General features: G+C 37.2%; 1 protein-coding gene across 1 annotated transcript in view; it reads right to left on the bottom strand.

The window, feature by feature from the left end:
- Positions 1 to 851: 851 nt before the first annotated feature.
- Positions 852 to 14,459, bottom strand: part of LOC123543807 (zinc finger and SCAN domain-containing protein 20-like) — a 39,061-nt gene continuing 25,453 nt past the window's right edge. Inside the window, exons 3-5 of the mRNA XM_053522809.1 lie at positions 12,264 to 12,420; positions 5,089 to 5,625; positions 852 to 1,448 (exon numbers count right to left, since the gene is read on the bottom strand). Coding sequence (XP_053378784.1) covers positions 1,195 to 1,448; positions 5,089 to 5,625; positions 12,264 to 12,420 — 948 coding nt within the window. The 3' untranslated portion in view covers positions 852 to 1,194. The remainder of the gene's footprint in view (positions 1,449 to 5,088; positions 5,626 to 12,263; positions 12,421 to 14,459) is intronic.

Here is a 14,459-nt window from a genome sequence, read left to right as displayed (position 1 = left end):
AAACATTAACATTTATTCTAAGTCGAAAAGGGGCCATAATTCAGTCAAAATGCTTGATAGAGTTGCCTCCTCCTTTTCACAGACTGGGGTCATGATGGTAAACAAGTATGCAAAATATGAAAGCAATATCTCAATGGACTTTGAAAATATTTGGGGTGGTACGCAAACTTTAACATTCATTCTAAGTCGAAAAGGGGCCATAATTCAGTCAAAATGCTTGATAGAGTTGCCTCCTCCTTTTCACAGACTGGGGTCATGATGGTAAACAAGTATACAAAATATGAAAGCAATATCTCAATGGACTTTGAAAATATTTGGGGTGGTACGCAAACTTTACCATTTGTGTGAAGCCCACGCTCACGCTGACGCCGGGGCGAGTAGGATAGCTCCCCTATTCTTCGAATAGTCGAGCTAAAAATGTTGATGGACGCAAGACACAAGACGCCTGATGGACATTGAGCGGTCACAAAAGCTCAACATGCGCCTTTGGCTCAGGTGAGCTAAAAACAGATTATGGGTCTTGTTATGTCAAGTTGCTGCATGTCCCAACCTTCATTTGCTTCAAAGTTTAAGAAAATCAACAATTTTGCCTCATTTTTTAAGGAAATCAAAAATTTTCCCCCATTTTTAAGGAAATCAACAATTTTGCCCCATATTTGAAGTCCAAATGGGGAATGATTATAGTTTAAGTTTCAAAATACCTGGAGATATTCAAAGAAAACAATACGAAATTGATGAGACAGGACATATTTTTGGAGCGCATAAAAGGGAATATTTTTTCAAATGAAAAGCATAACGAATATAATTCATGACGTACTAGAAAAGCTGTTGTGTAAAGCAGGGCATGGAACTCAGGAATGGTTAATGTTACTGGTTGCTATGTATACTTTCTTACAGACTCAAAAATAAAACAAGATTAAGATAGAAGACTGACATTCGACAATGTCTATGCGATTATGTATTCTAGTTAGAAAATGCAACACTTTGAATCAGAAGAAATGCAGTTTTACAGGCACTGTTTTCAGCAAAAAGATGAGAATGCTGAAACTGCATACAATTTGCCAATTATCATTATGGGTCCACTGCCTTAAAGTTTAAACTCAACACACTTTTTATTTCAAAATCTTTTTTGAATTTGTTACATGTTCAATGTTGCACTATATTTCAAACCGGTTTACCAAAATGTACACGAAATTATTTTATATTATGCATCAACGTGTGTACTTTCATCGTTCCTGATCGTGTAAAACGTTTCCCACAAACACGACATTCATATGGTTTTTCTCCTGTGTGACCTCTAATATGCCTTGTCAACCATGAATTATGCTGGAACACTCGGCCACAGTATCGACATGGGTAATAATGTTTTGATGCCGATAAATTGTCAATATTCGATTCTGAAGTATTCATGTCTAAAATCCCTCCTCTATCTACAGAATTAACCATAGCTGGAATAAATGAAAAAAAGACATTTAATAACATAATTATACTGGATGCAATAATAAATATGACAAAAATTCATAAATACACAACCAAAACCTTACTTTTTCAGTGAACAAAGTAGTTCTAATTCAGATACAGATCAGTTGTTCAGAAGCAGGCTATGTTTTCAGCCTAAAGCTGTCAAATACTGTACACTGAATAGTTTCCATATTTTTGTATCACTTTATGATTTGAAAAATGATTTATGTTCATAATTTTTCTATCAATTATCACTTTCTAGTTGGTTATACTTATGGATAAAATACTGTTTATTATTCTATATCTATTTTATTTATCCAATCGTGAACGTTTATTTGCAACACGTGACCGTACAATATTATTAGGTTATTTAACATTGTTCTGTACAATACGGATATATTTGGACGAGTACCCAGCTGAGAAAACCATACTGGATGAGCCGCTAGGCGAGTTCAATATGGTTTTTTCAGCTGGGTACGAGTCCAAATATATCTCGTATTGTACAGTACAATGTTAAATAACCTTTTTATTCTATATCTATTTTATCTTACTATAATAATAGTTTAAATTAAAAATGTTTCACTGAATATTGTATTCCTGCCTTTTTTTAGTTTTTCCCAGTTTGGTATGAGTGCAAATATAACAGAACAATGTTTGACCTTAAATAACCTTTTTATTCTATATTTATTTCACTTCATACGTAATATACGTAATTCACTGAATGTTGTTTTTTCTGCGTATCATCATTAAAAAAAGAATATGGTGCAACCTCCCTACAACAGCCATTTGGCGATTTGGGTGGTAATAATACTTGGCTGAGATATTATGCCCACAAACATTGTCAGCAAGTTTGGTGAAGATCGGATGAAAACTGTTCGACTTAAAAGAGCGGACAAGGCTATATTCCCTGTTTTTCGAGTAATTCAAGGACTATAATCAAAGAGTGCCTGGTACAATTTGGCTGGTTTTCGAAGTTGGCCGAGATGTAATGCCCGCAAACACTGTCAGCAAGTTTGGTGAAGAGCCAACGAAAACTGAATTATAGAGCAGACATGTTTTGGATGCTGACCGGCCGTCCACTGCCTTTCATAATCTTCTCCATTTTGTTTCTTAACCGTTAAATAAAAACTGCTGAGGTAGCTATTCAGACAGTCAGGGCTGATACCAATTTCTAGGTTTCGTCCGGAACGGCTTCTTTTAGCGACTTTTCAAATATTCCAACATCTGATGATCATTTTTACTGTATTTTTAAGTTTTTGATTATTAACGAACGTTTAAATTCCTAAATCAGATAGCATTGTTATCCCTTGAATCGTTTTTGTGTGTTGTAAACAAAAAAACTCAAATTAAATCCAGATTTCAAGACGTATAATCAAACTCTGTACATAGAGCGCCTACTTCATCTGGTTTACATTCGGAACATTTTCACGCGGTTCGGGCTTTATCGTATGTTTAACATGGGACTGTTGAACTGTCCAAATACAGAAAATACAGGATTTTTTGTACGCGCGTGCGTCCAAATACAGAAAATACAGGATTTTTGTATGCACCTGCATCCAAATACCGTAATATATTGTACGGTCACGTGTTGCAAATGAACCATCGCGATTGGATAGATAAAATAGGTAAAGAATAAATAACCTTATTGGATGCACATGCGTACAAAAGTCCTGTATTTTTTCCGTATTTGGACGGTTCAACAGTCCCATGTTAAACATACGATAAAAACGCATGGAAATGTTGCTTGTTGAAATTATGCGTCTGTATAATATATATCTGCACACGTACCAAGCTGGAGGCAGAAATACAATATTAAGTGTATCATTTTAATCTAAACTAAAAAAAAATAGATATAGAATACAAGAGGACCATGATGGTCCTGAATCGCTCACCTATCCCCACATGACCTAGTGTTGAACTGAGTACGACGTCGTTATTTCTATTATTTGACATAGTTACCTAGTTTTTGAGCACATGTGACCTAGATATCATCAAGATAAAAAATTCTGACCAATTTTCATGAAGATCCATTGAAAAATATGACCTCTAGAGAGGTCACAAGGTTTTTCTATTATTTAACCTAATGACCTAGTTTTTGAAGGCACGTGACCCACTTCTGAATCTGACCTAGATATCATCAAGGTGAACATTCTCACCAATTTTCATGAAGATCTCATGAAAAATATGGCCTCTAGAGAGGTCACAAGGTTTTTCTATTTTTCGACCTACTGACCTAGTTTTTGACCACACGTGACCCAGTTTCGAACTTGACCTAGATATCATCAAGAGGAACATTCTGATCAATTTTCATGAAGATCTATTGAGAAACATGGCCTCTAGAGACGTCACAAGGTTCTTCTATTTTTAGACCTACTGACCTAGTTTTTGACCGCACGTAACCCAGTTTCAAAATTGACCTAGATATCATCTAGGTGAACATTCTCACCATTTTTCATGAAGATCCATTGAGAAATATGGCCTCTAGAGAGGTCACAAGGTTCTCTATTTTTAGACCTACTGACCTAGTTGTTGACCGCACGTGACCCAGTTTCGAATTTGACCTAGATATCATCAAGGTGAACATTCTGACCAATTTTCATGAAGATCCATTGAGAAATATGGCCTCTATAGAGGTCACAAGGTTTTTCTATTTTTAGACCTACTGACCTAGTTTTTGACCCCACGTGACCCAGTTTCGAACTTGACCTAGATATCATCAAGGTGAACATTCTGACCAATTTTCATGAAGATCTCATGAAAAATATGGCCTCTAGAGAGGTCACAAGGTTTTTCTATTTTTAGACCTACTGACCTAGTTTTTGACCGCACGTGACCCAGTTTCGAACTTGACCTAGATATCATCAAGATGAACATTCTGACCAACTTTCATAAAGATCCCATGAAAAATGTGACCTCTAGAGTGATCACAAGCAAAAGTTTACGCACGCACGAACGCACGCACGGACGGACGGACGACGGACGTCACGTGATCACAAAAGCTCACCTTGTCACTTTGTGACAGGTGAGCTAAAAAAGGTTACTTAATATTATACTATACAGTATGAGGTATATCTGGACTCATACCCATCTGTAAAAACCATATTGGACTCGCCTTGTGGAATATGGTGTTCTCAGCTCGGTACTCGTCCAAATATTTCTCCGTATTGTACAGAACAAAATTAAATAACCTAATAATATTCAGGGTGTGTTAAATTAGCATCTCACTCTGAATAAGAAAATAAAAATATTGATAATAATAATGGAATCAGTGATGCAGTGTTTATTAGCTTGTACTACAAGGCAAGTGATCCTGGTACAACCTATTTGCAGCTTATATTCCAACTACTGTTCAGTGCTACACAATTTACCTCTAAGTGGTACTGTTTCTAACAGCACCATCCTAGACTGGATGCTGAGGAGGTAAATATGATACCTGCCATGGGCTCAACTGGAAATAAGTTGTTCTATCCTTTCATCAACTACCTAACAGTATGCCAAACAAGAAACCTTCACCGTTACCTTAGTTTCCTAATCTTCAGTAGCCAATCCTGAAACATCTAAATCACATACTCATGTAAACTACATTTTGAAAAAAATTATCTTTAGACCCAGTTCAATTCTACTTACCAAAATCATCCGGACTAGCTGCTGTCTGATTACTATCAGAACTAAACTGTCCTCCTAAATTTTCATCACCATATAGGTGATTGCCAAGCTCAACTCCTGTAACTTCCACATCATCTGATTCTAGCTCAGTTTTCACTACAACACTATCACTTTCCTGAGCCTGACCTTGATCAGTTTGATCATAATCACCAGGAGTTTGAACATGATCTTGATGATAAATGTCTGATAATCTGTCTTTAAAATCCATGCGAGAAGTTTGGAAAATGGAAGATTTATGTGGTGAGTTAGGTTCTCTTCTCTTGTATGTTTCTGTAGCAGATACACTAGAGTGATAAACTATTGTGGAGCTACTGTTTGTGTGTCTTGAATCATTCAACTGTGTAGTATCTGAGCCGCCCAACTTGACCGAGTCAGAAAATCCACTCCTAGGTTTATTAGCAGTTGGCGAGGACGATGCCCCTCGTGCATACGGATGGGTTCTGCCTTTAGAGCGTGTACTATCATGATGCGAAACTGTCTCCTCTGGGTTGTGAAGAGCTGTAAGGAATAAATTTTTTTTTAATTTTTAATAATTTGTATTTAAGCTTGTCTAATACATAAACATGATACTGTGTTAGAAAACTCTGTATGGAATACACAAATTCATTTCATATATCACTGTCTGTTTTTTCTTGTAAAAAAAAAACCTTCTGGCTGGCATAAAAATCAGAGGCTTAAGTGTTCTCCAATAACTGATGTGAAACCATGTTTTAGTCTTGAAGTCAAACTGACAATATGTCCAGTGGATATCTAATGACCACACACAGTTGTCCTATGTAATTTGTCTACCAGTACCACAAGCTCTAGCATTTTCCACTTTGTCATAAAATGTTCTCAGTCTAGAGGTCATAAAAACCTTGAAATTTAACCTACTGACCCCCAAAACAATATCTACTGACCATAAACAATCATCCTAAGAATTAAAACAGCCGTAGATTGAGTTTCTCCTGTTCTTGCTTTCCGTTTTCAATCTCAAGATCATTAAATTGTGCAACTTGGTTAGAACTACAAACTATAGCTAAGCCACCAGGATGGCTTCCTCACATTAAAGAATTCTTCACCCAAAGCAGGATTTTGAACAAACATCAGAGGGACAAGAAAGTCAGCGACAATCTCTGGCCATGAAGGTGCACTGTCACAGTGACTTACTGACACCCCCATCTACTAGCATCAGTAAAACAAGAGAGCCATGAAGGCCCTGTATTGCTCACTTGACCTATTTACCTAAAGATCATCAAGATAGTTTCATTAAGATATGGTCACAAAAGTGTTAACTAACTTTTCGTTTGATTTGACCTGGTGACTTAGTTTTTGACCTCAAATGACCCAGATTCAAACCTGACCTAAAGATCATCAAGATTAACATTCTGACTAAGTTTCATGAAGATACAGTCATAAATGTGGCCTCTAGAGTGTTAACAAGCTTTTCCTTTGATTTGACCTGGTGACCTAGTTTTTGAGCCCACCTGACCCATATTTGAACATGACCTATACATCATCAAGATTAACATTCTGACCAAGTTTCATTAAGATATGGTCATAAATGTAGCCTCTAGAGTGTTAACTAGCTTTTCCTTTGATTTGACCTGGTGACCTAGTTTTGACCCTACATGATCCAGATTCAAACTGGACTTTAAGATCATCATGAGTAACATTCTGACCAAGTTTCATGAAGATACAGTCATAAATGCGGCCTCTACAGTGTTAACAAGCTTTCCCTTTGATCTGACCTGGTGACCTAGTTTTTGACCCCACATAACCCAGATTCGAACTTGACCTAAAGATCATCAAGATTAATAAATATTATTCCGACCAAGTTTCATAAAGATATAGTCATAAATGTGGCCTCTAGAGTGTTAACAAGCTTTTCCTTTGATTTGACCCGGTGGCCTAGTTTTTGACCCCACCTGACCCAGATTTAAACATGACCTATACATCATCAAGATTTACATTCTGACCAAGTTTCATTAAGATATGGTCATAAATGTGGCCTCTAGAGTGTTAACTAGCTTTTCCTTTGATTTGACCTGGTGACCTAGTTTTTGATCCTACATGACCCAGATTCAAATTGGACTTTGAGATCATCATAAGTAACATTCTGACCAAGTTTCATGAAGATACAGTTATAAATGTGGCCTCCACAGTGTTAACAAGCTTTTCCTTTGATTTGACCTGGTTACCTAGTTTTTGACCCCAGATGACCCAATATCAAACTCATCCAAGACTGTATTAAGGGTAACATTCTGACCAAGTTTCATTAAGATTGGGCCAAAATTGTGACCTCTTGAGTGTTAACAAGTTTTTCCTTTGATTTGACCTGGTGACCTAGTTTTTGATCCCAGATGACCCAATATCATACATGTCCAAGATTTTTATGAGGGTAACATTCTGACCAAGTTTCATTAAGATTGGGCCAAAACTGTGACCTCTAGAGTGTTAACAAGCTTTTCCTTTGATTTGACCTGGTGACCTAGTTTTTGACCCCAGATGACTAATATCGAACTTATCCAAGATTTTATTGAGGCTAACATTCTGCACTTTTTATGCTTTAAACATGGTCAGTGATGTTAGAAATCAGCTTACTGATGCTCTAAAGGCATAACCCCCTTTAATGTATTCATTTTTTGACACAAAAATAATTTCCGAAAAGTCCCACATTACCGACCTACCTACCCTAATTTTTTGAGCAGTTACTGGAAACAAACAATTGATGATAATGAGTTACCAACTGACATGAACAGAGCTAAACTGATTGGTTGGTCAGTCAGTAGACAGTAGACAGTTGGGTTGTCTTGCTTGTTGTTACAGTAGTCAAACTTCACAAGAATTTTTTCATGATTTTTAGCTCACCTGAGCACGAAGTGCTCAAGGTGAGCTTTTGTGATCGCCCTGTGTCCGTCCTCCGTTGTCCGTCCGTCCATCATCAACAATTTTGACTGTTAACACTCTAGAGGTCACAATTTTGGCCTAATCTTAATGAAACTTGGTCAGAATGTTACCCTCATAAAAATCTTGGACAAGTTCGATATTGGGTTATCTGGGGTCAAAAACTAGGTCACCAGGTCAAATCAAAGGAAAAGCTTGTTAACACTCTAGAGGTCACAATTTTGGCCCAATCTTAATGAAACTTGGTCAGAATGTTAGCCTCAATAAAATCTTGGATAAGTTCGATATTAGTCATCTGGGTAAACACCCCGGGACACCCAGGGATACCTATATTTATGTAGAAAGCTTTGAATATAATTGTTTTTATTGCAGCTTTATCATATTAAGCAATAAATTGAGCATGAATATAGGTGTATCATAAGTAGCAGACTCATAACACGAACCCCGATTCTTCTTCGCAATTACAGTGATAAACTGCATACACTGGGACACCTTAAGAAAGCTTGCAAATACTTATTTTGTTATTTAGATATACTTATTTCTGAAATAAATAAAGCATAAATTCACACTATATACCCGGATAATCCTAACTCTGTTCAGCGACCTTAACTCATGGCTCACAGAAAGACGATGTATGTAGTTAATTTCCCTGTCTTTTTTCATGTTTTTATGTTAACTTAGTATGCACTGTTAGCGTAAAACTTTTGATAGCCATAATATCCTGTATTGATAACATGATTTGTGTACTAAATATTTCAACCGAAGTCACATTATGTGGCTGGAATTCATTAAAATGTACTCAAAGAAGTCTTCAAAATGAACATGTTTGATGTTTCTAACTGTTTTAAAGTACCAGAAATTGCAATAAGACCTCAATTATCAACTGTATTAGTTCAATAAACATCTCTTTGACAATGTTTAACAATATCAAAATTTGAAATTCATTTTTATAGCTTAAAAACTGTATTGATTATGAGGTGGGTTTAGATTTGCGGACAATTCCTGACTGGTATTGGAAACAGTGCTGGATAAATACGAACTTAGAATGGATAAACACCTAACCAAAAAAAACCATAGCTATTCATCTATGCTTTATGTATGAATTATAGATGCTCGAAGTTCTTTGACCCACCCACCCCTGCAGGGATGTGTGATTCCTATATCAAACTTGTCCAGCTCGTGATTTTTTGCTGGCAGACAAGTGCATTTTTCATTCTGTGTGTCAGCGGAAAAGCAGAATTTTTCAGGTATAAAATGAGAAAACAAAAAATATCATTTAGATTGTGTGTTGCTTCAAGTGTATGGACGTGATAAAGATAATTTAAGGTATGAAATCCATGATGTACTTGCTGAGAGTCTCTCGATGGCTGCAGTTTTAGAAAAAAAACATGCATCTGTGCCTTTAAGCATCACTTTCCATGATCTGATTGGTTCTTTGGCTAGGTCTTGCGCACACTGTAACTCGGTAACTATGATAAAAAATCAGAAACGTAAACAACTTAAAAAAGTAGAATTCCAACTGCTGAGACAATGAGTCACTGTCAGAGGAAATATAGGAGCCAGTAGGCAGCCAAATGAAAATCAAAAGCACTGTGACAGAGATCGCAAGTATGACTAAAAATAAGTCAGAACGTTTATGAGTCTTTCTCTGAATTCATCTGGCTTTGTACCATTGCGTGGACAGTGTTTTGGGGCATGGCATCAAAAGATCCCGAACCCTGCTTGTGCGATTTCAGACTTTCATAAACTTTAAAAGGCAAATATTTTAACAGCTTGTTTATTACCACAGTTACTGTGATATGCTTTTCTTTTCATTGTCCTGAATAAAGAACTCACCAGTCTATTTGTAGTTTCATGAAGGTTTAATATTACAAATCCAAGCGAGTGAAATTTGACTATGGACAGGTAGATTTTTCGTGTCCATGGACAAGTGAAAAATGTGTGGATTTCCACACCCCTGCCCTGTCAGTCCATGATCACCCCAACCTGGACACACACACACACACACACTTTTCTTCCCTACTTACCATCTGAAAAATATCATATTTAATAATTAATCATAAATCTAGTCCCATTTAAACAATATCAGAATATCCCATTAGCACCTCTATAAAATCTATTACACTATAAGATATAAAAGATTTGAAACAAATGCAATTCTTCTGAAACACTGTGTGAGAGAGAGAGATGGAGAGAGAGGTTTGGGGTTACAGAACTTCGAACATCGGTTGTATTGAATAATTTCTTATATAATTATATAATAATTTTGACTTTTATATTGAATTATTTTTTAGGGTTTATCCAGGTTTTTGCAAACATTGCTATTTGGATAATATTAAGATTATGGAAAAATATTTTACTGTAGTGGGCATACATATAACATCTTGTAAAATTAATGACGAAGTTTGAAGACAATACCGCTTATAAAGTAAAGTAATGTTTACAATAATCAGACTATGTACATGTCAATTCATTCATTTCTATAGAATACTAGTCAGTTAGGTGTTTATCCTTCAAGCGATTTCGTGTAAGTTAGGTTTTTATCCATTCCTCATGTAAACTGAGTTCGGTTTTTATCAAGTCGAAGTTAGGTTTTTATCCCTTTTCTCGCTGTCAGTACATTTGAACATGTATTGTGTCAACATGTAGTGGGTTAACAATATAGTGTAAACGGGCCTATAAAGCAGTATATTTTTGCTTTCAAACAACAAAACAGTAGAGGCATCAAAAGCATATAAGTATTTTTTAAGATTTTTTGTAAAATTTTTCATTGAAAAGTTTGCCTTGTTCGTCGGTATTCCACCTGAAAACACAAGGGTTGATATATTTTACATGATACTTTTTGAAATAAATATACACTTGATCAATGGAGACAGATATAACAACGGAAACATTCCTTTATACATCGAAATTGCACAGAAAACGAAGTTGTATCAGCTTTACATCTGCCATGTTGGCACTGAGTTTGGGTCGCTGAACAGAGTTAAGATTATCCAGGTACATAGTGTGAAATTTAAGAATATTATAAGTAGGCTATACTGCTCATAAAGCACACCAAGGATGTCTGTTTCATCACTATTATGCAGTATGCGAACCTCGGATGAATCGGGCGTCCCAGGTTTCGTGTTATAAGTCTGCTACTTAGGACACACCTATATTCACGCTCAATTTATTGCTGAGTATGGAAAAAACAAGAGCTGTCAGAGGACAGCAACGCTCGACTATTCAACAGCCTTGTCGACTGAATGAATACGAAAGTCGAAAAAGGGACATAATTTAGTAAAAAAGCAAAATAGGGTTATGGAACCTGCTTATCAGCTCATGACAGTAGACAAGTGTGTGAAGTTTCAATCCATTCCCATTAGTGGGTACTGTCAGATACCAGCTTACATATAGGAATTTAACAAAAAACTCCCAAGTTGAAAAAGGGGCATAATTTTGTAAAATGCGAAGTTGAGTTATTGACCCTTTGCATTGCAAGTCATATCACGACAGTGAACAAGTGTGTGAAATTTCAATCCTTTCCTATTAGTGGATACTGAGATACCAGCTTACATATAAAAACTTAACCAAAAATTTCTATGTTGAAAAAGGGGCATAATTTTGAAAAAAAAGCAAAATAAAGTTATGGGACCTGCTTTGTGCGAGTCAGATCATGACAGTGAACAAGTATGTGAAGTTTCAATCCATTCCAATTAGTGAGTACTGAGATACCAGCTTACATACAAAACCTTAACCAAAAAATTCTTAGTCTGAAAAGGGGCATAATTTTGTAAAAAAGCAAAATAGAGTTATGGAACCTGTGCAATGTAAGTCAGTTTATCACAGTAAATAAGTGTGTGAAGTTTCAATCCATTTCCACAAGTGGTTACTGAGATACCAGCTTACATGCAAAACCTTAACCAAAAATTTCTAAGTCGAAAAAGGGGCATAATTTTGTAAAAAAAGCGAAAAAGGGTTATGGAACCTGTGCAATGTAGGTCCGTTTATCACAGTGAATAAGTGTGTGAAGTTTCAATTTCATTCCTATAAGTGGATGCTGAGATACCAGCTTACATACAAAAACTTAACCAAATCGGGACGCGGACGCCGACACATGGGCGAGTCCAATAGCTCTACTATTCTATGAATAGTCGAGCCGAAAATGCAACAAAAACAGTTAAATTCAAGCTTTCTATGAAAATAAAGGTATCCTGGGGTGTTTACCCCGACCCTAAGAATATAGGAAAGGCTTTAATATATATACTTACATTTGAGACAGTAGCCTAGGAACTGAGTCTTTATTTCACTATGATTCTCCAGAAAGCCTTTTCCGGTACCCGATCCTAAAAGTGACTGGGCACCATCACTGGCATTTGCTGTAAGGATGAAAGATTCTTCACCAGTGTAGTTGCATAACTGATCTATCTGAAAGACAATAAATGCATAACTCATCTATCTGAAATGTAATCAAGATAACACTTATATTATTGTACAAATCTGATCAGCTCAATATCTCCTACAAGGAAGTTTGCCGCAATCTTAATATGAGCCGCGCCATGGGAAAACCAACATAGTGGGTTTGCGACCAGCATGGATCCAGACCAGACTGTGCATCCACCCAGTCTGGTCAGGATCCATACTGTTCACTAACAGTCTCTCCAATTCCAATAGGCTTTAAAAGCGAACAGCATGGACCCTGACCAAGCTGGTCTGGATCCATGCTGGTCGCAAACCCACTATGTTGGTTTTCTCATGGCGCGGCTCATATATCCAAAATATAGGAGTTTTGTCACAATCCTTAATGGCATATTATTAAGTTAAAAACCATAACGTTTAGGTTCTTTGATCCACTTTTGAAGAAAGAGGTGGACCTCTGAATAGGTATTTTATCTGTTGCTTTTTTTTATCAAAGTTAGCACATATTGTTTTCCTGGTCTCCAAATATTTCCAGTTAAAAGTATTTGTTTGTTGACTTTAACCTCACATAAACACAATTATAGTTTATTTATTCCACTTTTTAATGGTGGAGGAAAACCGCAGGTGCCTCAGTGCATAATTACAGGCATGAGCAGGCACTTAGGTAGAACCATCGACTTTCTGTAAGCCAGTTGGATTGCATCCTAACATGTAAGATATTCTATATGCCTAGCAAGGTTTCTTAAGCCATAGCAGCAAGCAACAGGGGACTCAATGTCAGCAACTTAAGCCATAGCAGCAAGCAACAGGGGACTCAATGTCAGCAACTTAAGCCATAGCAGCAAGCAACAGGGGACTCAATGTCAGCAACTTAAGCCATAGCAGCAAGAAACAGGGGACTCAATGTCAGCAACTTAAGCCATAGCAGCAAGAAACAGGGGACTCAATGTCAGCAACTTAAGCCATAGCAGCAAGCAACAGGGGACTCAATGTCAGCAACTTAAGCCATAGCAGCAAGAAACAGGGGACTCAATGTCAGCAACTTAAGCCATAGCAGCAAGCAACAGGGGACTCAATGTCAGCAACTTAAGCCATAGCAGCAAGAAACAGGGGACACAATGTCAGCAACTTAAGCCATAGCAGCAAGCAACAGGGGACTCAATGTCAGCAACTTAAGCCATAGCAGCAAGCAACAGGGGACTCAATGTCAGCAACTTAAGCCATAGCAGCAAGGAACAGGGGACTCAATGTCAGCAACTTAAGCCATAGCAGCAAGAAACAGGGGACTCAATGTCAGCAACTTAAGCCATAGCAGCAAGAAACAGGGGACTCAATGTCAGCAACTTAAGCCATAGCAGCAAGAAACAGGGGACTCAATGTCAGCAACTTAAGCCATAGCAGCAAGAAACAGGGGACACAATGTCAGCAACTTAAGCCATAGCAGCAAGCAACAGGGGACTCAATGTCAGCAACTTAAGCCATAGCAGCAAGAAACAGGGGACTCAATGTCAGCAACTTAAGCCATAGCAGCAAGCAACAGGGGACTCAATGTCAGCAACTTAAGCCATAGCAGCAAGCAACTGGGGACTCAATGTCAGCAACTTAAGCCATATAGGTCCAATGTAACACAATGATAGCTCGCAGGTCAGTTTTCAGTTAATTAATCATTGTGTTTATTTTATCTGTTATTGATTTTGGCAGAAAATTCTGATTTTGTTTACGTGACTTTTTAATCCCCGGCCACAAGTAGTGGGGGTTATAGGAATGGTCTCCGTCCATCCTTCCTTCTGTCCTTCCGTCTGTCTGTCCGTAACACTTTCGTGTCCGCTCCATATCTCTTAAACCCCTTGAAGGATTTTCATAAAACTTGGGTCAAATGATCACCTCATCATGACGATGTGCAGAACCCATGAGTCAGCCTTGTCTGCTCAAGGTCAAGGTCAAAACTCAAGGTCAAAGGTTTGAGCCTTCAATTTTGTGTCCGCTCTATATCTCCTAAACCCCTTGCAGGAATTTTATAAAACTTGGGTCAAATGATCACCTTATCA

This window comes from Mercenaria mercenaria, chromosome 14, assembly GCF_021730395.1.
Source record: "Mercenaria mercenaria strain notata chromosome 14, MADL_Memer_1, whole genome shotgun sequence".
NCBI classification, from domain to species: Eukaryota; Metazoa; Mollusca; class Bivalvia; order Venerida; family Veneridae; genus Mercenaria; species Mercenaria mercenaria.
The sequence above is the reverse complement of the archived record's forward strand: the minus strand, read 5'-3'. Positions and strand labels throughout refer to the sequence as shown.